This window comes from Martes martes (assembly GCF_963455335.1).
Source record: "Martes martes genome assembly, chromosome: 11".
Classification (NCBI taxonomy): domain Eukaryota; kingdom Metazoa; phylum Chordata; class Mammalia; order Carnivora; family Mustelidae; genus Martes; species Martes martes.
In genome coordinates, this window is record NC_137899.1 from 81,347,298 (window position 1) to 81,373,376 (window position 26,079).

General features: G+C 40.7%; 1 protein-coding gene across 1 annotated transcript; it reads left to right on the forward strand.

Annotated features, from left to right (window-relative positions):
* Window positions 1-4,783: 4,783 nt before the first annotated feature.
* On the forward strand, window positions 4,784-15,605 carry LOC308352486 (hyaluronidase-4; the record flags this gene model as incomplete). The annotated part of the gene is made up of 3 exons (XM_080818734.1): window positions 4,784-5,737; window positions 13,492-13,581; window positions 15,204-15,605. The coding sequence occupies 3 exons, from the start codon at window positions 4,784-4,786 to the stop codon at window positions 15,603-15,605; spliced, it is 1,446 nt and encodes a 481-aa protein (XP_080674860.1).
* Between the last annotated feature and the right edge of the window lie 10,474 nt (window positions 15,606-26,079).

A 26,079-nucleotide genomic window follows, 5' to 3' on the forward strand; every position in this document is an offset into this window, starting at 1 on the left:
GAAAATTAATTCCTTTCACCAATACATTAAGAGATAGGTGTGTGGGGTGCCTGGGTGGCTCAGTGGGTTAAATCCTCTGCCTTCGGCACGGGCCCTGGTCTCGGGGTCCTGGGATCGAGCCTCACATCAGGCTCTCTGCTCAGCAGGGAGCCTGCTTCCCTTCCTCTCTCTGCCTGCCTCTCTGCCTACTTGTGATCTCTGTCTGTCAAATAAAAAAATAAAAAATCTTAAAAAAAAAAAAAAGGAGATGGGTGTGTATGTTTTTAAAAGCCTTCCCAGAGTCTTCCCTCTATTTAGAATTTAGAGTTGCAATCAAAATTAAAACAAAACTAGCCGGATTAATTTATAGATCTATAATATTACTATTTTTCTCTTGTGTGTTAAAAATACTGTGAAATTCTGAATATCTGGGTTGCAGAACTCTCATCTCTGTCCTGGATTATTGCAAGAGCCTCCTGACAGGCTTCCTGCTGCTTCTGTCTTGTGCCCTTTCCTTTTTGGGCTTGCCTAAACACAGCAGCCAGAGGAATCCAGGAAACCCAATTCAGACCAGGTCATTCTTCTCTCAAAACTTTTTAATTCTTTCCCATCTCACTTTGAGTGAAAGCCAGAGTCCCAGCAAGGCCCTACAAGACCCTCTGTTTTACCTCTCTGTCTCTTCTGTTTCTTTGAAGTTCTTCAAACATGGTAGGCATCCCCCTGCCTCAGGGCCTTTGCACCTGCGTTCCTCCCATCCCATCCCAGGATGCTTTCCCAGACATCCTTCAGGCTTACTCCTTTTCTCTTTCAGATCAGTGAGGCCTTCCCATCTAAAGTGATCCCTGCATTATTTTTTTCTTTGCCATTACCACCTTCCAATGTACTATATATTTTATGTACTCATCTTGTTTATTGTCTCTTTCCCTGCAAAGATTTAAGCCTTGGGAGAGCAGGGGTTTTTGTTTACTTTGTTCACTATTATTTGTTAGTACTTAGGGTGGGCCTTGTATACAGAAGGTGCTCAATAAATATTTCCTCAGCACTAAGTACTGCCTTCACACAGGTGTCAATGCCCCTAAGATCACCAGGAACACACCTCCAGTTAAATGGGTTGGCTTTATTACACGTTACCGCAGGGGAAAATGTCCAGCACAAGGAACTGGGACGGTAAGACGGTATCAGGAAGAGCCTGTGATAGAACTTTGGTTTTAGTTAGGTCATCTGACAGAGGGCCCAAGAACATGGAAGTTTGCTCCATATTGGATGTTGTCAGAAAGGAGGTGCATATCTATAACTGGGTAAAGAAGAGCCGTCACTCATTCAGCAAGAGAGAGGGATATTTGGTATTTTACAAGTGGCACACTGACCTTGTTTATACTTGTGTTTGCACAAAATGAAAAAGTGGCCTCCTTTGTCTCATTTTATCACAGTCTGAGATGATACTTAGTTGACGTTGGTATTCTGTAAAATTGTCTAACAGGAGAATAACACAGCCATAACTTTAAGTGCCTCCAGCTTCTGAAATCTGGATGTTGCTTTTCTCCCCCTTCAGTGTATCACAAGCAGCTGTACTTTTGTGGGAAAGGAATGAGAGGAGAAATAGGAGTACGCAGGAGATAGAGACAACTCTGTTCTCTGCGGACTCTTGTATGTGCATGTGGCAGGCCTGTCTCCCTTCAGGGGACCCCCCCTTCTTCACCATCCTTCACGTCAGGATGGGGTGAGGGCTGCGGCCTGCTGGATACAAGGCAGGCCCCAACTTTTTGTTATTTTTGTCACCTTCCCCTCTAGTGGGCTAAGCCAAGTTCCACACTGTGGCTCCTCTTTCTACCAGGGGAAGGGGCTGAGGAGAAAGCGACCTCCCTGGACCTTCAGGTTTTCAGGGAGCTGTGGCTTTGCTGGGAATCATCCGTTCCGGGGCCTTCAAAATGCCTTCACAGAAGTTTCCCTGCTGAAGGAAGGGAACTAGTTCCTCACATATGTTCCCAGAACAAATCCTACTCCTACAAAGAAGAACCTGGGGGATAAAATCTAGGGGAGAAGTCCACGTTAAACTCCTCACTTATCCCCACCCCAAATATCTTGCCGACTTTTCCTAAAATTCCATCAATTAAAGATTTGCTTAAGGAAGCAAACCTTCCTGGGTAGACTATAAGGGGGGGAAGGAAGGAAGAAAAGGGAGGTGTTTCTCCTGGTGACTTGCGGTTAAGTGTGGGTAACTGCACAGACTGCTATGTTGTAACAACCAGTCAAGAGACGGGGAAAGCTCTAGGCCATGGGGATTTGGGTGGCAGGGGTGGGATGAGCAAAAGGGGTCCAGAAGAGTTCTGAGGCCAAGAGCACGTTTGGAAGGGCAGGTGTGGGGAGGTTCCCTGGTGAGGGAAAGAGGGTGGGAGAAACAGACAGCCAACGACTGCATAGTGCGGGTAGGGGACCAGAAAAGTTTCTAGGATGTGCCAAGAGAAGGAAGGGATCTTCTCTCAGCCAGCCATGTTTAATAAGGTGAGTGACAGAGCTTACATCAGCACCCTGTCCTGCCTGTGGGAAGCAGAGAGCTGAGACAGCAGCAAACAGAAGAAATAGGCACTGAATTTTTCTTATTTATTTTGCCTGTATTGGTTGTATAATCCTCACATTTTATCAGGTGTACTGCCTGCCATCTGCCATGGAATGTGTACCTTCCATTCACCATAATAAGGGGAATGATAAGGTTCCAGGATAAGGGGGAAAGAATCACTTGATAACTTTGTAATGAATGGGTGAGGATTTCTGAGGCAGTAATGTGGGGGCTGACCAAAGGGGAAACAATAATCAGTGGAAAGCAATGTTTTGAATAAAATCCAAAGCAGGAAGTGTTCTGATAGGTGAGATTTTTTTAAATACATATATAGCCTTCTCGAACATGAACTGAATTTTAACTTTAAATAAAAGCTCTTTTCTCCCCTATTACTGAACACATATGCAGATAAATCCATTTTTCTTATCCTGAGGCAGAACATAATAAAAAATCAAAGATAAGGAATACTTTTGAGGACCATGACTCTTATTGTATTCACAAAATTATATTCCCTTGGAAATACTGTTCTCTTCAAATCTTTTTTTTTTTAAGTTTTTATTTATTTATTTGACAGACAGAGATCACAAGTAGGCAGAGACGCAGGCAGAGAGAGAGCAGGAAGCAGGCTCCCCACTGAGCAGAGAGCCGGATGCGGGGCTCGATCCCAGGACCCTGGGATCATGACCTGAGCTGAAGGCAGAGGGTTTAACCCACTGAGCCACCCAGGCACCCCATGTTCTCTTCAAATCTTAATTTATACCTTCAGTATAACATATTTCTTGTTACTAAGTGAAGTAATCTTATCCATGTTTGTGTTGTGGAGAAATACATGCATTTATTCAATTCATGGATGAAGAAAATATCTACCTCCATAGTTCTTAAAAACTAATATTATATGTGTGTCTCTGTGTGTCTATATGTCTATATGTCTATATACATGTCTATATGTGTGTATATATATATCCATTTACTTAGTACTTCTTAAATGTCTTTGAATAAAGTTTTACACATTATTTTAGTAATTTGTCTGTTCAGATTTTCTGTTTTTCATAAATTATTTTATTTTATTTATTTTTTCCATAAAGTATTTTAAATTTTGGTTTACGTAGTGTCCTATGCCTATCAAAAGTTATATGGTATAGCTGGTGACATCTAGTGGTTAAAATGATAATTACATACAACATGCTGTGCTCAGCTTTGCTGATTATTCACAAGCCTTAGATTCCATGGAAGAAACCTATGGACTCTGAAAAACAATCTGAGGGTTTTGAAGGGGCAAGGAGTGGGAGGTTGGGGGAGCCAGGTGGTGGGTATTAGGGAGGGCACGTATTGCATGGAGCACTGGGTGTGGTGCATAAACAATGAATTCTGTTACGCTGAAAAGAAAAAAAAAAAGAAAAAGAAAAAAGAAACCAGTGTCAGTTGGAGTTCCTGGTTGTAACCAACCAAAATGAAACCTCACTGACTTGAGCAGAAAAGTGCTGTCCCATGACGATGCTGCCACTTAACACCAACACCATGGCTATCTGGTTCTGGATACCTCTACAGGCACTGCCACTCCTGGATATGGGAACTTCTGGCACCACCACCATTTAGGCTCTTTGATTCCTAAAATCTCAATCCAAAGTCTGGAATAGGAAAAAAGACACACACACACACACACACACACACACACACGATCTAGAGCAGGATGGGTCCTGGCCACAAACACATATCAGTACCCTAGCTGCAAGAGAGCCTGGGAAAGCATCCAGACATCTGGGATTACTTAAAAGTTATTGTAAGATTAAATGAGATGAATATTTTATTTTATTTTATTTTTTTTTTTGAGATGAATATTTTATAAAGTACTTAAGCATGGTGCCCAGGATTTGATGAGTTTTCCAGAATGAGAGTTGATATAATTTTACATTCTTTTTTATTCGATCATGAGCCTTTTTTTGAGGGCAAGGACCACATCTTGTTCATTTTGTATTCTGGACATAGGGCCTGAAGTTCCATGAATGTTTACCGAATTGCACTGCTTGCCTCTGAAGAGAAGCTCCGTCACTACCCTTGCTTCTACATCTCAATTTATTTATATTCAAATCTTAAAATAAAAAGCACTTTAAAATATAAATATGGAACAACAATAATAATCTATCCAGTATTTGAGTCTTTTTCCTCCAAATATCACTAATAGAGAAATACATCTCCCTACAGGTCTTCCACAGTATATTAAGGCAGAAGATAAGGTTTTATCTTATCATGAGAGTATTATCTGAAGGACAATTAAAGTTTTGTGCTGTTCAACCAATACATCTCACATCATGGCTGCTCATACTCTTCATTCTGAAGTCTATCTCTTCTCTGAAACCTGCCCGACTTCCAATTTATCAAAGGAAACCTTTTATAGCTGCTTGGAATGCTCCAACGGATCAGTGTTTGGTAAAATACAATATAGGACTAAATTTGAAGATGTTTCAGGTGATTGGAAGCCCACTGGCCAAGGCCAGGGGGCAAAATGTCACTATATTTTATGTCAACAGACTGGGATACTATCCATGGTATACATCCCAGGGGGTTCCCATTAACGGGGGTCTCCCCCAGAACATAAGCTTGCAAGTGCATCTAGAAAAAGCTGACCAAGATATTAATTATTACATCCCTGCTGAAGATTTCAGTGGACTTGCTGTTATAGACTGGGAATACTGGAGACCCCAGTGGGCCCGTAACTGGAATACAAAAGATGTTTACAGACAGAAGTCAAGAAAACTTATTTCTGATATGCAAGAGAACGTATCAGCTACTAATATTGAACACTTAGCCAAAGCAACATTTGAAGAAAGTGCAAAAGCTTTCATGAAGGAAACCATCGAACTGGGAATGAGGAGTAGACCCAAGGGCCTCTGGGGTTATTATTTATATCCGGATTGCCACAATTATAATATTTATGCCCCAAATTATACTGGGTCATGCCCAGAAGAGGAAGTTTTGAGAAACAATGAGCTCTCTTGGCTCTGGAATAGCAGTGCCGCTTTATATCCTTCTATTGGTGTCAGAAAATCTCTTGGCGACAACGAAAACATTTTGCTCTTCTCACAATTTCGAGTGCATGAATCTATGAGGATCTCCACCATGACATCCCATGATTATGCTCTGCCTGTATTCGTCTACACAAGGTTAGGCTACAGAAATGAACCTTTATTTTTTCTTTCTAAGGTAAGATATCCCTTGCCAAAGATGGGGGGCTTTCCTCCCTGTCTTTAAAAGAGACTTTTTTTTTTTTTTTTTTTTAAGATTTCATCTATTTATTTGAGAGTGAGAGCATGAGCAGGGGGAGGAGCAAAGGAAGAGGGAAAAGCAGACTCCTCACTGAGCAGGGAGCCTGCCAAGAGGATCCCAGGACCCTGAGGCCATGACCTTAGCCAGAGGCAGACGCTTAACTGACTGAGCCATCCAGGGTGCCCCCTAAAAGAGACATTTCTTTGTTAATTGTGTTCTTTGAGGAATTCCCAATTAGTGGTCTCTTAGAAAGCAGGATAATTGTTCCTTCGGTTTTGGGGGTTTTTTTGTCTTTTTTTTTTTCCTTAAGATTTTATTTATTTGACAGAGATCACAAGTAGGCAGAGAGGCAGGCAGAGAGAGAGGGGGAAGCAGGCTCCCTGCTGAGCAGAGAGCCCGATGCGGGGATTGCTCCCAGGACCCTGAGATCATGATCTGAGCTGAAGGCAGAGGCTTAACCCACTGAGCCACCCAGGCGCCCCCATAATTGTTCCTTTGATTAGCCATCCTTTTAGACTCTTCGTTTATGCCAACTGAATTTTAATTATTTATTATTCTTTTGAGAAACATGTTATGGAGGGAACGTTAAAAGGCAATGAGAGCAACTCCTCCCCCCTTCCTCCCCAGCTTTGATGGTGCTCCCTCATGACTGGCCTTTATTGAAGCAGTTGGTGGTGAACAGGCTGGAAAATCAGAGAGGATATTTTAAAATGGAGTAGTTTGCCCTCACATTTGGAAGTATAATTGGAAGCATTCTTGCTTCTGGCCTCACCACCTAATGTCAAGAAAAAAAAAATGTTTTCTTTTTAATGCATAATACCAGTTTTGATAAAAGGTACAAGGGAGGCACGGCAATGTGAATATATGTAGCCCTACTGCACTGTACACTTAGAAATGGTGAAGGGAGTAAATTTTATGTGTCGTCTTACCACAATTAAAAAGTTTTTAAAAATAAAAAAAATTTCAATCATAAGTTCATCTCTAGCAGATGGTTTTGCAACCCTAGGGTAAAACTTACAAATACAAGTTTTATTGTTTATTTTACTATTGTAGCCAAAGGCCTCCCACAAACTATAAGGGTAACTTTTAAAATAGATGAACTTTCAGCTCAGTTTCCTCTCCCTTCTTCTCCCTTTGCTACTCTGGTAACTCAAATGGAACTTTCTTGAGATAAACACTTAAAAGTAGATGCTGCTCTAACGGCTGGACTTCAATAAGTATGTGTAAACTTTCTTTTTAATTTCTTTTTCAAGATTTACTTATTTATTTATTTGACAGACAGAGATCACAAGTAGGCAGAGAGGCAGGCAGAGAGAGAGGGGGAAGCAGGCTCCTGACTGAGCAGAGAGCCCGATGCAGGGCTCGATCCCAGGACCCTGGGATCATGACCTGAGCTGAAGGCAGAGGCTTAACCCACTGAGCCACCCAGGTGCCCCTGTGTAAACTTTCTACAATAAGAAGACCTGAGACTTGTTCAGGCCTTCACATGGGTGGTGCAGTGGTATTTTAAGATATTACTGGATACCATCGGTTTATCACATTTCCTCCTTCTCCACCATTGCAAGTTTCAAATCACCAGAGTATATTTTAATACACTTATGCTTAGAGATGTTCTGACTGTGAAGCCTCCAAAGAGTGAGGCTCAGGAACCCAGATGAGGGCTTTGGCATGACTAGTAGGTATCTACAGAGTATACAGAGAATACAGCCTAATCCTCAGAAGAAGAAAAGGCACAGATGTATCAGGATTTGGAAAATGCTATTCCTTGGACATCATTCATGAGATGAGTAAGAAGAGAAAAGTCTCCATTGTGAACTGATATTTGTACTTCCCAGAAAAGGCATCATCAAATGATTAAGAATGATAGGAATTAGTACCACCTGGGAGGCTTAAAAAGTCCTCTAGATCTTCTTGACCCTGGAACTGAAAGTTAAATATTACTTTCTTCTGTGAAACTTCTTTCCTTTTTTATATTTGGCTTAAACAAGTTTCTATCTTTGATGATAATAAATTTACTTTTAGAAGAAACAATAAACTTTAAGGGATAAAGTGTTCATTTTCAAAGATTAGTTTACACTACTGGTACATTCTGCACATTCGATAAACCTAGATAAGCTTCCTTGAGTAGCTACAGCCTCAGAAATATTTGTTTTAAGAAAAGAAGGAACAACAGTTAGGGTCTCGTCAAGAAACAGTTTTCTTTGGCAGTCCCAAGAATCATTTGGTATCATTCTGAAAATTTCTGAATGGTAAAGTACTTCCAAATGTTTTTTTTTTTTTTTTAAAGATTTTTTATTTATTTATTTGTCAGAGAGAGAGAGTGAGTATAGGCAGAGGCAGAGAGAGAAGCAGGCTCCCTGCCGAGCAAGGAGCCCGATGTGGGACTCGATCCCAGGATGCTGGGATCATGACCTGAGCCGAAGGCAGCTGCTTAACCAACTGAGCCACCCAGGCGTCCCGCTTCCAAATGTTTTATACCAACAGTTTACCCACCATTTTATTCTATCCTCCATAAAAATCTGCCCACAAAATTTTAAAAACCTGACATTCATTTGTACCAAATCATTAATGACTAGTAATGGTTTGTGTCCATTTTTAATCTTCCGAAAGATAGCTGCAATTTATTATTTTTTTTTAAGATTTTTAATTTTTTGGGACACCTGGGTGGCTCAGTCGGTTAAGCGGCTGCCTTCAGCTCAGGTCATGATCCCGGGGTCCTGAGATCGATTCCTACATCGGGCTCCTTGCTCAGCAGGGAGCCTGCTTCTCTCTCTGCCACTGCCTGCCACTCTGCCTACTTCTGCTTGCTCTCTGACAAAAATAAATAAATAAATAAAATCTTAAAAAAAAAAGATTTTTGATTTTTATTTTATTTTTTAAAAAGATTTATTTATTTGACAGAGAGAGACACAGCGAGAGAGGGAACACAAGCAAGGAGAGTGGGAGAGGGAGAAAGAGACTTCCCACCGAGCAGGGAGCCCTATGCGGGGCTTGATCCCAGGACCCTGGGATCATGACCTGAGTTGAAGGAAGATGCTCAACCGATTGAGCCATCCCAGATGCCCCGACTTTTTATTTTTAAGTAATCTCTACACCCAATGTGAGGCTCAAACCTACAACCCTGAGATCAAGAGTTGCATGCTCCACTGTCTGAGCCGGCCAGTGCCATCTGCAGTTTAGAGTGTGTTTTTGTATGTGCATGTTTATGCATGTGTACACATACATATATAGTTAGGATTAGAGAAACGATTTACCAATAAGTAGCGAACTTCCTCACCTGTCCAACCTTGGTGCCTAATTATCTTAATAAATAAAATGAGACAGTATTACCCGCCCTATCTAACAAGCAGAAGTATTATGAAAATCAAATGAGAAAATACATATGAATATTTGGGACACTAAAAAATATATGTGGTGCAGCTGTCACTTTTTACCAGGTACCAAAGCCTTAAACTTGGAAAGGGAATATCTAAGAACGGAATCATAATCAGCAGCCGTAGTGGGACGATATAGGGGCAGTTAACACCTCATTTCACACGAAAGATTGCCTACACCACTTACATATACAAAAACTTGATGTTATGTTTTTAAAAATAATGAAGGGAGTTTTCTTGACTGTAGATTTAAAAATGTCTTTCCCTCTAATTAATTAGCATTTCCTCTGGCAACACGCAAGGAGCTCATTGGTGATGCTCCAGCTCCCCACAGTGGGCACCTTACTTACATGCACCATGGTGAGCATCAGGGAGAGCCGGAGAAAATGCTAGGACTTGGAATATTTGTTGCTCTTACAGCATGCACCATTCCTTATTTCTTCTTTCATGTGACATCACTCACAGAGCTCATACTCTCATGTGGTCCTTATCTATTCCCAGAGGCATCTTACCTGTCACTTCCCTCACTGAATAGAGCCCTTGCTCTTTTGGTCCCCAAAACATATCTGCTCTGTGATTCATTCAGCACCCTGCTCTCAGCTAGGTGACAGTGAGCTAATCTGGTAGAGAAATTTGCATTAATATCTGTTATTGACTCCCTACCTGTAGTCAACATGTGCATGAAGACTCGTCATGTTGAATCAGTTCCAATAAACTCTAAAGGACACATTGGGAAGAAACTTAACATTCCCTTTTTTTAAAAAAAAAGATTTTATTTATTTATTTATCTGAAAAAGAGAGAGAGAGTGAGAGACAGCTTAAGCACACGTGTAGGGGGACAGGCAGAGGGAAAGAGAAAGGCAGAAGACTCCCCATTGAGCAAGGAGCCTGATGTGGGACTCGACCACAGTCCCCGGGATCATGACCTGAACTGAAGGCAGATGCTTAACCGACTGAGCTAATCAGATGCCCCAGCATTTCTTTCTGATAATCAGCCTCAGAAGGTGTGGGTTTCACAGCAAACATCTATAGCTTCCTTACTTATAACCTGTAAATGCTGTGTCTCCCACTTCCCTCTGATGTCACTGCTTTAGCCCAAAGCAATTCATGAGAGATTTAGGGTTTCCAGTTCAGCATGGTAAGAAGCTTGGAAGTTACCACACCATCCTAACAAGTAAAAAGCTAAACAGACTGAAAAATCAAGTCTTCTTTAAAAAAAAAAAAGAAAGAAAGAAAGATCAACTCTTCTTAGATTCATGAGATGGGAAGACATGGGGCAAATTGCTGCCCTAAAAATTCAAGAGGAAAACAGGTGAATATAGAGAATCACAACTTACCAGATCACAAACCTCTGTGGGAACCACAGCCAGAGTAGGATAACTTGAACTATAATTGACAAATTGCTGGAGACTCAGTGAGGACCAATCTGAGAGATAAAAACTCCAGGGGAGGGGCGCCTGGGTGGCTCAGTGGGTTAAAGCCTCTGCCTTCGGCTCAGGTCATGATCTCAGGGTCCTGGGATCGAGTCCGGCATCAGGCTCTCTGCTCAGCAGGGGGCCTGCTTCCTCCTCTCTCTCTGCTTGCCTCTCTGCCTACTTGTGATCTCTCTCTGTCAAATAAATAAATAAAATCTTAAAACAACAACAACAACAACTCCAGGGGACTCAGTCATGGGTAGGGATATAATTTTGTGAGTTTTCTCTCCAAAAGCTTATCACATACTCACAGTGAATATCAGAGAAAAATCTTCTAATGCATCTGGTAGGGGGCAGGAGAAAAAGAACTGTTTTGAATACTCAAGAACATTCTGTTCTTAACAAGTTCTGCCCTCAGGAGAAACTAACCAGTACCAAACCTGCTGGGGACTTATCAGAGCCCAGGTGAACTGGGAGAGGGGAAATACCCAACTCCAGCTGGCTCTAGTCTTCCACTTGCAAGAAGGGAAATGCCCGGCTCTAACCCCATCTAGCCTGACTATCCCACCTAAGAAGTGGGAAACACAACTGATCAACCTGTGAATTTCACAGTCCAGAGGCAAAGGCTCACTAAAAGACCAAGAACTAATCATAGGACTACAAAACACTTCCATTTCCTCTACATCTTACTAGCACATTACTGAGTACCTATCTATAGCAGTTCCTTTTACCTAGTATGAGCTATTTGCCCATCAAGAAAAAATTAAATCATGTCTAGCTATCAAGAAAAAAACTACAAGACATACTAAAAGGCAAAAACAGAATTTGAAGATATAGAGCAAGCATCAGAAGCAGACTCAGATATGGCAGGGATGTTGGAATTATCAGACTGGAAATTTAAAACAACTCTAATGAATATTTAAAGGGCTCTAATAGATAAAGCAGACAGGCATGCAAAACAGATGGGCAATGTAAGCACAGAGCTGGAAATGCTACGAAAGAATCAAAAAGGAATGTTAGAGATCAAAAACACTATAGCAGAAATGAAGAATGTCTTTGATGGGCTTTAGAGTGCACAGGGCTGGCGAAAGATTTCCAGAGCCTCAGGATGTCTCAATAGAAACTGCTGAAACTGAAAAGCAAAGAGAACAAAGGCTGGGAAAACGAAACAAAACATACCCCAGAACAGAATATTCAAGAATTGTGGGGCAGCTGAAAAAGGTGTAACATACATATAATAGTAATTCATGGAAGGCCACTGGGGGATTTGGCCCTTCTGGTCACATGATGTGATTATGGCTTCACTAACTTCAAAGTGAGTGGAGGGAGGTTCCCTGTTCCTTGTATCTTTGCCAAAAGAGGAAATGGGTATAAACCCAGCAGAGTCCTCATTCTGGGCACTACATGGCTGGTGCCTCCCATATTCACCATATCATAGATAATTTTCAAAAACATTTCACTTCCCCTATCTTACTAGAGCCTCATGAAAACTTCCTTTCTTGTTATGTCAACTCTGACCTATTCAGCAGACTCTGTGGTCACAGAAATGGAAATGGATCTGAACCTGAAAGGGAAAGTCCTTTAAACCGAAATGTCCACCCTTCTTAAAAATTTCCAGAAGAATAAAACTTAAGACACTGAGATTGTAAAATCTTTGAGTGGACCATAAAAGCGAACAGATAAGAAGATGTATCTCTCGGGGCGCCTGGGTGGCTCAGCGGGTTGGGCCACTGCCTTCAGCTCGGGTCATGATCTCAGGGTCCTGGGATCGAGCCCCACATCGGGCTCTCTCCTCGGTGGGAAGCCTGCTTCCCCCTCTCTTTCTGCCTGCCTCTCTGCCTACTTGTGATCTCTCTCTCTCTGTCAAATAAATAAATAAATAAAATTAAAAAAAAAAAAAAAAAAAAGAAGATGTATCTCTCAAGTGTTGATTTTAATAGAAAAGGTCCCAGGTAAAATACAATTATAAAGTTCTGCTTTTATTTCCCAGCAAATCACCCAGTTACATTTTCCAGCATGTAACTGATAGAAATTCATCCTTGGAGTAAAAGGTGAATGCTTAGGATCCTAAACCGTCGGAGAATATACTATAACTTAATAAACTTATCTAGGAAACCTACCACAGCACCTTAAATTAGGAAACCAATTGCATACCTTCAACTCCTAATTTCCTTCTGAAATGGCCTCAATCCATGTTAATCCTTAAACACTTAAATCCTTTAGGATGACAAAACCAAAAATCCCCTACTGAAGTTTTGTTTTCATTTACTTAACATACAGAGAAAAAGTCAGGCAGCTCTATCATGACTGGATGAGTCATAAATAGAGCCCATTAAGTCAGGTACATTGAAATCAGACACAAATAGTTTCAGAGACCAAACATAAGGGTGGACCAAATCAGAGCCTATAGGTCCTTAACACTGAGTCACTTTGCCTGACCTTGGGATCCAAACCACACAAAACCCCTCTGGGTCCCTGCAGAGGCGAAGTCCTCCCGGGAGTGTTGCAAATTGGGAAGAGAATTTAGCTAAGAGGAATGTGAGGTATTCTCCACATTTGAAGAAAAATTTTCAGATTTTGTTTCTGGGTCACGTACATATGGCTGGTTTGTGTGTATTAGCCCCAGTTGACTTTGATTAGACAGCTTCTAGTGGCTATTTCTAGGCTGTCATCAAAATGATATCCTGTTTGGCAAAATGCAAGTTTTTCTTTAAAAATATTTAGTATGTTTCTCCATATGATTATGGAGTATGATTTTTGAGCCTTGGTTTATTCAACATTTGTGTTACTCTAAGAACATGGAGAATCATCCTATTATATTATATTGCACTCAGCCTCTAATCCTAATCCCTGGAGTGCTGTTTTATATCATGAATAATGAACTCTAATCTCTTCAATCTAGCAAGATCTAATCAGTACCATTGGAGAAAGTGCTGCCTTGGGAGCGGCAGGCATTGTCATCTGGGGAGACATGAATTTAACTTCATCTGAGGTAAGGCGGAACCTTGAAGGTATAGTTAATATTATTTAAAGTATTTGCTTTTTCCTTGGATAGTTAACTCCAGTCAGAGCTCTCATGGCTCCCACAATAAACTAGCTTTAGAATTAAAGTCTAAATCAATGCCTAATAATTGAAGGAGCTCAATAGTATTATTAACTTCTGTTAAGACAATAATCATAATACTGACATTCGTTGGCTACTTATTATGTGCTCAGATTGTTCTAAATGCTTTTTGTTTTGGATCTGTTCACTTACTGGCCATAATAACCCTTATGAGGTAGGGACTGCCATCCTCATTTATTGATGAAGAAACAAGAGAGGAAATCCAACTAGGGTAACAGCTAGTTAGGCTACTTACTGGTGAAGCTGGCATTAACCACAGTTTGACTCTGGAGCACTTGCATTTAACTACTACATTAAATGTGTTATATCCTATTTTGAGAAGAAGAAACAGATGGTAAGTTTTTAATCTCTGCATTGAATCTATTTTTCCTCTGTGGGGAAATTAGCTGAAAATTAATAGCATTTCAAGTGAGATGTACAGCTCTCTTCAAATTTCTCCCAGCTCAGATATTATTTACTCTAATAAGTCTTTCTAGTTTTTCCCAATCCATATTAGTCACAATCTCTTCTGTATTTCCAGATGCTGTTTGTTTATATCTCTACAGTATGATACATTTGCCTGGAATTGTAATACTTGTATCCTCAACACTTTTTGTTGAATTGAATTTTTTGCAAGTTCGTGATGATCTGATATTACTCTGAGAAGTGCACAGGTTCAATTTGTTGCTGTCAAGATCTCTTTCATGAAACTGTTTGTTTTAACCTGACTTTTAAGCTGACAATATCAGCTTAAAAGTCTCCCCTGTCTAATATAAGAATTAGGTAGAAGTGGGAAGAATCAATTCTTGACTCTCTAGGTGTTAATATTTCCTCTCCAGCCTGTGAGGCTGCTGAGAGGAAGCAGAGGGCACAAACCGGGTGGCCTCTGTTTAGAACACATAATAGGAACCATAAAAAAAAAATAAAAAATAAAATAAAAAATAAAAAAAAAAACCCTAGTCAGGCTTTCCCGTGTTTGAATTGTATACAGAAGTCCAGAACCCAGGGCAGTTGCTTTTGAGTGTAATTGACAGGAAAATCCAGGAACCTACTGGTCGACTGCTAACAATAAATCAGTAGACTATGAGAATTCAGGTTCCTACACAAGTATGAAAGGTACAGAACACCCCAAAAAGCAGCCAGAGGACGGCAGCTCTGGCATGATTTCTAATTTGGGTTTGTTCTTTTTTTTCACACCCATTAAGTTGGGGGCTAGAAAAAAAAGGAGGTAAATTGGAAGAAGGCAGGGTCCTTATACGATGACTCTGGGACCCATTTGCAAGTTCAGCTGCTTAGCTCCCTTGTACCCCATTCTCCATCTCCTGCCCCTTGGACCTTTCGTCCTTTCTGATCGGCAACCCTGTGTTTTAGCACCTGAGCCTCAGAGATCAACCAACTGGAGCCAAGATGTTAGGTTTCACTCAAGGCCAAAGAACTGCCTTGGGGGCCTAGATGCTCAAACCCTATCAGTGCCCAAACCCACTAAAGCCCATTTGTTTCCACCTTTCTAGGGCAACTGTACAAAGGTGAAGCAGTACCTGAGTTCTGATTTAGGGAGCTACATAGTCAACGTGACGCGAGCAGCTGAGGTGTGCAGCCTTCACCTCTGCAGGGGGAACGGGAGATGCAGAAGGAGAGTATGGAAAGCCCCGGATTATCTTCACCTGAACCCTGCAAGTTACCACATAGAGGCCTCCGAGGATGGAGAATTTATTGTGAAAGGAAAAGCGTCGGATACAGACCTGGAAGCGATGGAGAAGAAATTTTCCTGTCATTGCTATCGGGGGTACGAAGGAGCCGACTGCAGAGGGACCAAGATGGCTGACGGGGGCTCCGGGGTTTTCTCTTTTTCTGGCTCACTGATAACACTGTGCCTGCTGGTTTTAGCAGGTTCTCAGAGAGCTTGGTTGTGAGATAGTTGAATTTAAAGGGAGATTTATGGCCTATAGCATAGTCACCTAGAGAAGAGATGAAACTTAGGATTTTTTTTTTCTTCTGAAAGCCACTGAGAGGTATCCTAAGTAGACATTATGTATGTCACTTAACATAAACACGAACATATTGCTTTATTTGGCTCTGATTTGGCTAAGAAACCAGATCCAGGAATAAAATCAGTACAGTCTTCATTACTCTGGAATGTTAAGTTGTATTTAAGCCAGACCTAGTTTATTTTCGTCTTTATATGAATGTGTGTGTGTGTACATATACATATTAAATTATTGATTTCAAAGTCTGGTTTTTCTGGTCAGCAATGTATTACGAACAGATGACTAAGTAATCATCTGATTCCATAGAAGAGGTCACCTCAGAGTATGAACTGGTCACTCGATCTACTGAAAGGAACCAAAGGCAACGTTCCTTGTTCCGGCCTTAGGTTCACTCTGGGCTCTGTTCTTCACCTGAGCACACTGACTGCAGAACCAGGACCTGATGTGGCTTCTCATGGAGGTGCAGAGACTGAGGCAAGGGGAACTGTTCCCAACTCATTGCAAAGCCATCTATTCCAATATAGCACTTGTCTCACCCACTACGAGTCCTTCTCTCACAGACCCTGGCAATTTAAACACTATGAACAGCTGCAGGATAGTATTCATACTTGCCTAGGCTGACATTGCTCTAGATCCAGAAACTAATGTCATGCTAATAAAAATGTGGTTGGTGTCTTTTGTAAGCAAAATCATCACTAAAAAATATTTAATAAACATTTAAGGGACCCAGAAGTGCTACTGGGAAGGGGTTCTACCAAGAAATATTTGATATTTTGGTCCCCATATGTAAGCTTTTAAGCAGTGGTTTTTGAGTCAGTTTGCATCTAATTTGAATCACGGTTTCGTTGCTCATCTGGATGTGGGACTCCAGGTATTTATATTCCCCATTTTCTCATCCAAAATTTGGTAATACAGTTCTCTCCTCAGTGAATTAATTCTAAAGAGTAAATAGAATAGCATATCCCATGCGAACTTTGGCTTTTTTTTTTTTTAAGATTTTATTTATTTATTTGACAGAGAGAGAGAGAGATCACAAGTAGGCAGAGAGGCAGGCGGGGGGGGGGGAGCAGGCCCCCTGCTGAGCAGAGAGCCCGATGTGGGGCTCCATCCCAGGCCCCTGGGATCATGGCCTGAGCCAAAGGCAGAGGCTTTAACCCACCGAGCCACCCAGGCGCCCCCATACTTTGGCTCTTAATACATGTTGCTAATCTTCAGCTATCCTCCCTTGATCACCAAAGAAACAGAAACACTTAGGATAAAACAGAGTCTTGGGCAATTTCCTTTTTCTGATGTTATGTTCTATTTATAAATCACTTGGGCATTGTGTTTTATTGAGAGGGATGTTCAGTTGATAGGATTTCCTACCCCTGGAGAACATCTATTTGGAAAGTAAACTCCAGATAGGTATGATGCTATAACAGAAGGCATGAGACTTGACTCAACCTCATCTGCAGCCTCTTTTCTCTCTTTAGGAAACATTTGCAATCCAGGTGTGCTGTTTTCAACTCTGGGTCCAGCTTGTCCAAATTAAGGAAATGGTTAAGGTCTAATTTCTAAATGTGAAATACAAACGAAACAAAAAACTTTTATAATGCTATGAATGAGAGATATCATTACATAGACTAACTTTTTAAAAATTAAATTTATTTTCATATCAAAGATGATATAATCACATTCTAGAAAATTTGGAAAATAGAAAAAATAATAAGGGAAGTCACTAATAATCACTATTAACATATACTGGTAACTTTTGATGTATTTCTTCTTAGCCTTTCTTCTAATGACTTTTTTTTAACATGATTGTAATAAAAATATGTGCATAATTTTGTGTCCTGTGTTTTTCACTTAACCATGTTATAAGCAGTTTTCATACTATTTCATAATTCTCATGCCATTTGAATGTCATCCTTAAAGCCACATAATAGATGGAGCAAAATTTAATCAACAATTTTCCCTAAGTTTTATTTATTTATACTTATTTATTTGAGAGAAAGAGAGAGACAGAGAGTGGAGGGAAGGGGCAGAGGGAAAGCGAGAATCCCAAGCAGACTCCCTACTGACCAGGGAGCCTGATGCAGGTCTCCATATCATGTCCCCTGACCATGACCTGAGCCGAAATCAGGAGTGGGATGCTCGACTGAATGAGCCACACAGGTGCCCCCCATAACTTTTCATTTTTAAATGTCAAGCTTCTAACATTAGGTCACCTCTCAGAGAATACTTTCCAGATCCCCCTCCTAATTCATTCATTCACCTAATAATCAGTTTTTACATTCATCAATTTATTAAGCATTAATAAGTCCCTTACTAGAATGTAAACCAGAAAAATGAACACTTCATTTTGTTCAGCATTTGCTAGAATACTACTTGCTACAGTGCCTAGCACATAGTATGTGTCCAATAAGTACGTTAAATGAGTGAATCATTCAATGATTCAGAAACCTGAATCCATGGAAGCTATATATTTGTTGTAAGGGCTTTTTTTTTTTAATTCTTTTTTTAATTTAATTTAATTAATTAATTAAATTAAAATTTAATTAATTTTAATTTAATTTTTTTAAATTAATTCTGCACATGAATAGTAAGCCATACTCAAGTAACAGTAAGCCATACTCAAACATTAGTGTTCTATTCTAGTCCTAGCACGTTAGCTTCTGAAATACGTATTTTAACTCCTCTGCTGAAGAACTCAGGCCTAAAGATAACAAATCACTTGGCAAAGTCAAAAAGCCAGTTTGTAAAAGAGCCCAACCTGGGGGTGGGGGATGGGTGAAATAGGTGATGGGAATTAAAGAAAGAGTACACTTACAATGATGAGCACTGAGTAACGTATAGAATTGCTGAATCACTATACTGTACACCTGAAACTAGTAAAAAACTGTGTTTTAACTATAGTGGAATTAAAATAAAAAGCTAAGAATACTCCTCCATCCTCACCATCCCCCCACCCCCAACCGCCACTGCCCACAAAAGAAGCCCCAACTGGAATCAGAGTTGCCGGGTTTTCTTCCACCATAATTGGTTGTAATGGAATCCAAATATATTCTTTCATCTCTTGACCATGAATTTAATGCATTAAAAATAATTAATTTGGGCTACTATTACTAATTATGTTCAATCAAATTCTAAATAGTCCAGTTGCAGATTCTCTATTTAATTTGGCTCATTTCTCCTGGAAAGGAAATCTACCTTCTGAGCTGCTTAATGACAATAGTTTCTTTGGATCATCCTAACTTCCCTTCATGGAAACAGCAAGGTTCTTAGCCTCTCTAATCTGAATAGTCTCCTTTACAAAAGGGAGATAATAATGGTATCTTTTGTCCTTTTATAGTAATTTAATGAAACAAGTAGGTAAAATACTTAGCATAAAACCTGGCACATAAAAAATTCCTAGCAAATGTTAGCTATTATTATCACATACTTCAATATTGGTCCCCATAAAAGCTGTGATACGCAATATTATCTCTATTTTGAAGTAGGAGTTATACATGATTCAGAGTACTGAAATGAGTAACTTAATACCACAAAGAAGTACCCAGCCTTTGAACCCTTTTTGGGGAAACTTTTTTTTTTTTTTTAATTTTTTATTTTAATAAACATATAATGTATTTTTATCCCCAGGGGTACAGGTCTGTGAATCATCTGGTTTACACATTTCACAGCACTCATCATAGCCCATACCCTCCCCAATGTCCATTTCCCCACCACCCTCTCCCGTCCCCCTTCCCCCCCGCAACCCTCAGTCTGTTTCTTGAGATTGAGTCTTTTATGGTTTGTCTCCCTCCCAATCCCATCTTTTCATTTTTTCTTTTCCTACCTCCCCCCAAACCCCCCCACCTTGCATCTCCCCTTCCTCATATCAAAGAGATCATATGATAGTTATATTTCTCCGATTGACTTATTTCGCTAAGCATGATACCCTCTAGTTCCATCCACGTCGTCGCAAATGGCAAGATTTCATGTCTTTTGATGGCTGCATAGTATTCCATTGTGTATATATACCACATCTTCTTTATCCATTCATCTGTTGATGGACATCTAGGCGCTTTCCACAGTTTGGCTATTGTGGACATTGCTGCTATAAACATTCGGGTGCACGTGCCCCTTCGGAGCACCACGTTTGTATCTTTAGGATATATACCCAGTAGTGCAATTGCTGGGTCGTAGGGTAGCTCTATTTTCAGTTTTTTGAGGAACCTCCACACTGTTTTCCAGAGTGGTTGCACCAGCTTGCATTCCCACCAACAGTGTAGGAGGGTTCCCCTCTCTCCGCATCCTCGCCAGCATCTGTCATTTCTTGACTTGTTAATTTTAGCCATTCTGACTGGTGTGAGGTGGTATCTCATTGTGGTTTTGATTTGTATTTCCCTGATGCCGAGTGATGTGGAGCATTTTTTCATGTGTCTGTTGGCCATCTGGATGTCTTCCTTGCAGAAATGTCTGTTCATGTCCTCTGCCCATTTCTTGACTGGATTATTTGTTCTTTGGGTATTGAGTTTGATAAGCTCTTTATAGATTTTGGATACGAGCCCTTTATCTGATATGTCGTTTGCAAATATCTTCTCCCATTCTGTCAGTTGTCTTTTGGTTTTGTTTACTGTTTCCTTTGCTGTGCAAAAGCTTTTAATCTTGATGAAATCCCAATAGTTCATTTTTGCCCTTGCTTCTGTTGCCTTTGGCGATGTTCCTAGGAAGAAGTTGCTGCGGTTGAGGTCAAAGAGGTTGCTGCCTGCATTGTCCTCAAGGATTTTGATAGATTCCTTTCGCACATTGAGGTCCTTCATCCACTTTGAGTCTATTTTCGTGTGTGGTGTAAGGAAATAGTCCAATTTCATTTTTCTGCATGTGGCTGTCCAATTTTCCCAGCACCATTTGTTGAAGAGGCTGTCTTTTTTCCATTGGATATTCTTTCCTGCTTTGTCGAAGATTAGTTGACCATAGAGTTGAGGGTCTATTTCTGGGCTCTCTATTCTGTTCCATTGATCTATATGTCTGTTTTTGTGCCAGTACCATACTGTCTTGATGATGACAGCTTTGTAATAGAGCTTGAAGTCTGGAATTGTGATGCCACCGACTTTGGCTTTCTTTTTCAATATTCCTTTGGCTATTCGAGGTCTTTTCTGGTTCCATATAAATTTTAGGATTATTTGTTCTATTTCTTTAAAAAAAAATGGATGGGATTTTGATAGGGATTGCATTAAATGTGTAGATTGCTTTAGGTAGAATAGACATTTTCACAATATTTGTTCTTCCAATCCATGAGCATGGAATATTTTTCCATTTCTTTGTGTCTTCCTCAATTTCTTTCATGAGTACTTTATAGTTTTCTGAGTATAGATTCTTTGCCTCTTTGGTTAGATTTATTCCTAGGTATCTTATGGTTTTGGGTACGATTGTAAATGGGACTGACTCCTCAATTTCTCTTTCTTCTGTCTTGTTGTTAGTGTAAAGAAATGCGACTGATTTCTGTGCATTGACTTTATATCCTGACACTTTACTGAATTCCTGTATAAGTTCTAGCAGTTTTGGAGTGGAACCTTTTGGGTTTTCCACATATAGTATCATATCATCTGCAAAGAGTGATAGTTTGACTTCTTCTTTGCCGATTTGGATGCCTTTAATTTCTTTTTGTTGTCTGATTGCTGAGGCTAGGACTTCTAGTACTATATTGAACAGCAGTGGTGATAACGGACATCCCTGCCGTGTTCCTGACCTTAGCGGAAAAGCTTTCAGTTTTTCTCCATTGAGAATGATATTTGCGGTGGGTTTTTCATAGATGGCTTTGATAATGTTGAGGTATGTGCCTTCTATCCCTACACTTTGAAGAGTTTTAATCAGGAAGGGATGCTGCACTTTGTCAAACGCTTTTTCAGCATCTATTGAGAGTATCATATGGTTCTTACTCTTTCTTTTATTAATGTATTGTATCACATTGATGGATTTGCGGATGTTGAACCAACCTTGCAGCCCTGGAATAAATCCCACTTGGTCGTGGTGAATAATCCTTTTAATGTACTGTTGGATCCTATTGGCCAGTATTTTGGTGAGAATTTTCGCATCTGTGTTCATCAAGGATATTGGTCTGTAATTCTCTTTTTTGGTGGGATCCTTGTCTGGTTTTGGGATCAAGGTGATGCTGGCCTCATAGAATGAGTTTGGAAGTTTTCCTTCCATTTCTATTTTTTGGAACAGTTTCAGGAGAATAGGAATTAATTCTTCTTTAAATGTTTGGTAGAATTCCCCTGGGAAGCCGTCTGGTCCTGGACTTTTGTTTGTTTGGAGATTTTTGATGACTGTTTCAATCTCCTTACTGGTTATGGGTCTGTTCAGGTTATCTATTTCTTCCTGGTTCAGTTGTGGTAGTTTATACATCTCTAGAAATGTATCCATTTCTTCCAGGTTGTCAAATTTGTTGCCATAGAGTTGCTCGTAGTATGTTCTTATAATTGTTTGTATTTCTTTGGTGTTGGTTGTGATCTCTCCTCTTTCATTCATGATTTTATTTATTTGTGTCCTTTCTCTTTTCTTTTTGATAAGTCTGGCCAGGGGCTTATCAATCTTATTAATTCTTTCAAAGAACCAGCTCCTAGTTTTGTTGATTTGTTCTATTGTTTTTTTAGTTTCTATTTCATTGATTTCTGCTCTGATCTTTATGATTTCTCTTCTCCTGCTGGGTTTAGGCTTTCTTTGTTGTTCTCTCTCCAGCTCCTTTAGGTGTAGGGTTAGGTTGTGTATTTGAGACCTTTCTTGTTTCTTGAGAAAGGCTTGCACTGCTATATATTTTCCTCTCAGGACTGCCTTTGTTGTATCCCACAGATTTTGAACTGTTGTGTTTTCATTATCATTTGTTTCCATGAATTTTTTCAATTCTTCTTTAATTTCCTGGTTGACCCATTCATTTTTTAGAAGGATGCTGTTTAGTCTCCATGTATTTGCGTTCTTTCCAAATTTCCTCTTGTGATTGAGTTCGAGCTTCAGAGCATTGTGGTCTGAAAATATGCAGGGAATGATCTCGATCTTTTGGTACCGATTGAGACCTGATTTATGACCCAGGATGTGGTCTATTCTGGAGAATGTTCCATGTGCACTAGAGAAGAATGTATATTCTGTTGCTTTGGGATGGAATGTTCTGAATATATCTGTGATGTCCATCTGGTCCAGTGTGTCATTTAAGGCCTTTATTTCCTTGTTGATCTTTTGCTTAGATGATCTGTCCATTTCAGTGAGGGGAGTGTTGAAGTCCCCTGCTATTATTGTATTACTGTCGATGTATTTCTTTGATTTTGTTATTAATTGGTTTATATAGTTGGCTGCTCCCATGTTAGGGGCATAGATATTTAAGATTGTTAGATCTTCTTGTTGGACAGACCCTTTGAGTATGATATAGTGTCCTTCCTCATCTCTTATTATTGTCTTTGGCTTAAAATCTAATTGATCTGATATAAGGATTGCCACCCCAGCTTTCTTCTGATGTCCATTAGCATGGTAGATTGTTTTCCACCCCCTCACTTTAAATCTGGAGGTGTCTTCGGATCTAAAATGAGTTTCTTGTAGGCAGCATATTGATGGGTTTTGTTTTTTTATCCATTCTGATACCCTGTGTCTTTTGATTGGGGCATTTAGCCCATTAACATTCAGGGTAACTATTGAGAGATATGAATTTAGTGCCATTGTATTGCCTGTAAGGTGATTGTTACTGTATATTGTTTCTGCTTCTTTCTGATCTACTACTTTTAGGGTCTCTCTTTGCTTAGAGGACCCCTTTCAATATTTCCTGTAGAGCTGGTTTGGTGTTTGCAAATTCTTTCAGCTTTTGTTTGTCCTGGAAGCTCTTTATCTCTCCTTCTATTTTCAATGATAGCCTAGCCGGATATAGTATTCTTGGCTGCATGTTTTTCTCGTTTAGTGCTCTGAATATGTCATGCCAGTTCTTTCTGGCCTGCCAGGTCTCTGTGGATAGGTCCGCTGCCAATCTAATGTTTTTACCCTTGTATGTTACAGACTTCTTTTCCCGGGCTGCTTTCAGGATTTTCTCTTTGTCACTAAGACTTGTAAATTTTACTATCAGGTGACGAGGTGTGGACCTATTTTTATTGATTTTGAGGGGCGTTCTTAGCATCTCCTGGATTTTGATGTTTGTTCCCTTTGCCATATTAGGGAAATTCTCTCCAATAATTGTCTCCAATATACCTTCTGCTCCCCTCTCTCTTTCTTCTTCTTCTGGAATCCCAATTATTCTAATGTTGTGTCGTCTTATGGTGTCACTTATCTCTCGAATCCTCTCCTCGTGTTCCAGTAGTTGTTTGTCTCTCTTTTGCTCAGCTTCTTTATTCTCTGTCATTTGGTCTTCTATGTCACTAATTGTTTCTTCTGCCTCATTTATCCTGGCAGTGAGAGCTTCCATTTTTGATTGCACCTCATGAATAGCTTTTTTGATTTCAACTTGGTTAGATTTTAGTTCTTTTATTTCTCCAGAAAGGGCTTTTATCTCTCCGGAGAGGGTTTCTCTAATATCTTCTATGCCTTTTTCGAGCCCGGCTAGAACCTTGAGAATTGTCATTCTGAACTCTAGATCTGTCATGCTACCTATGTCTGTATTGATTAGGTCTCCAGTCTTCGGTACGGCCTCTTGTTCTTTTTTTTGAGGTGAGTTTTTCCGCCTTGTCATTTTGTCCAGGTAGGATTTGCTTTCTCCTGCTGTGGAATTCCGCTGTTCTTGGTGACTGAAGTTGGTTTTGGATGGTTTCTTGTTGATCTTCTGGGGGAGGGGCCTGTTGTAGTGATTTTCAAGTGTCCTTGCCGCAGGCGGAATTGCACCGCCCTTGCCAGGGGCCGGGCTAAGGAATCCGCTCGGGTTTGCTTTCGGGAGCTTTTGTTCCCTGAGTGCTTTCCGTAGAGTTCCGGAGGACGGGAATGAAGATGGCGGCCTCCCAATCTCTCGGCCCGGAGGAGCCGAGAGCTTGGGGTTCCGCTCCTCAGTGCGCTCTCAGAGCAAAGCGCCCAACAGTCCCGCCTCCCTGGCTTGCGGTCGCGCCTCGAGGAAAGCAGTCAATTGTTGGAGCTGGAGAAAAGCGCCGGGTCGCTTTTGTCTCTGTGGCCTCCGGCCGCGCTCCGAGCCCACCCAGCCTGCGACCGGCACAAGGTAACCCTGGGCTTAGAGCGCACTCCTCGGCTTTGTCGCTATAGCCGGCTTCCCCGCTCCAATACCTGCGAGCTCTGTGGCACTCAGACACCCCCAGTCCTTCTGTGACCCTGCGGGTCCTGGGGTTATGCTGACCCCGCCTGGGTTTCCCCCCAGTTTAGCCTCTGGAGCGATGTCTCCCAGTGGAGCCGACTTTTAAAAGTCCCGATTTTGTGCTCCGTCGCTCCGCCGCTTGCCGGGTGCCGGCCCCTCCCCCCGGGGTCTATCTTCCCGTCGTTTTGGATTCACTTCTCCGCAGGTCCTACCTTTCAGAAAGTGATCGATTTTCTGTTTCTGGGATTGTTGCTCTTCTTCTCTTTGATTTCCCGTTGGATTTGTAGGTGTTCACAATGGTTAGATAAGCTATCTAGCTGATCTCCTGCTACCCGATGTCGTCTCAGCCTGCTACTTCTCCGCCATCTTGACTCCTCCCTCTGGGGAAACTTTTTAAAAAAGATTTTTTAATTTATTCATTTGAGAGAGAGCATGCACACACGAAGGAGAGTGCAAGCAGGAAGAGGGTAAGAGGGAGAGGTTAGGAGGGAGGGAGAAACAGACTCCCCATTGAGCAGGGTGCCCAATGTGGGGCCCGATCCCAGGACCTTGGGATCATGAGCTGAGCCAAAGGCAGATGCTTAACTGACTGAGCAACCCAGGCACCTCCTTTTTTGGGAAACTTAAACTAGTTATCCTTTCATCAGATCTCAGTAGAATACAGGAGTCTTATTTGTACCAAATTTCTTTTTACTGACTTATAGAGATATATAATCTACAAGTATACTGATTCTGGTATCAGGTAATCAGTGATTTTTTTTTACCCCCTGTAAGATTAACCAATCTACTAGCAATGTACCCTTAGCTTGCATACTCTAAATAACATTTACCTATAAAAGAAACCAGGGTCTCTTAAGAAAATGACCAACTCTAGGTTTAAGACAGGAAATGTACACAATGAATCAGAAATATCTTGTTATACCATTAAGCAAGGATGCTATCAAAGATCATTAGAATTGTATCAAAAATACCCACTAGCCAACTTAAAGAGTCTTCTGCTGCCAAAGGTGGGAAAATTCAAGAATCACTACAGAAATAACCACAGTGGATTGAAGTGCATCAAATGCATTTAAATCTATGAGGCCAAAATGATATTAAAGAAAAATCTTCATTGACCACTTTTGAAGAATGTTAAGGGACAAACTTTATTACTCTGAAAACTGG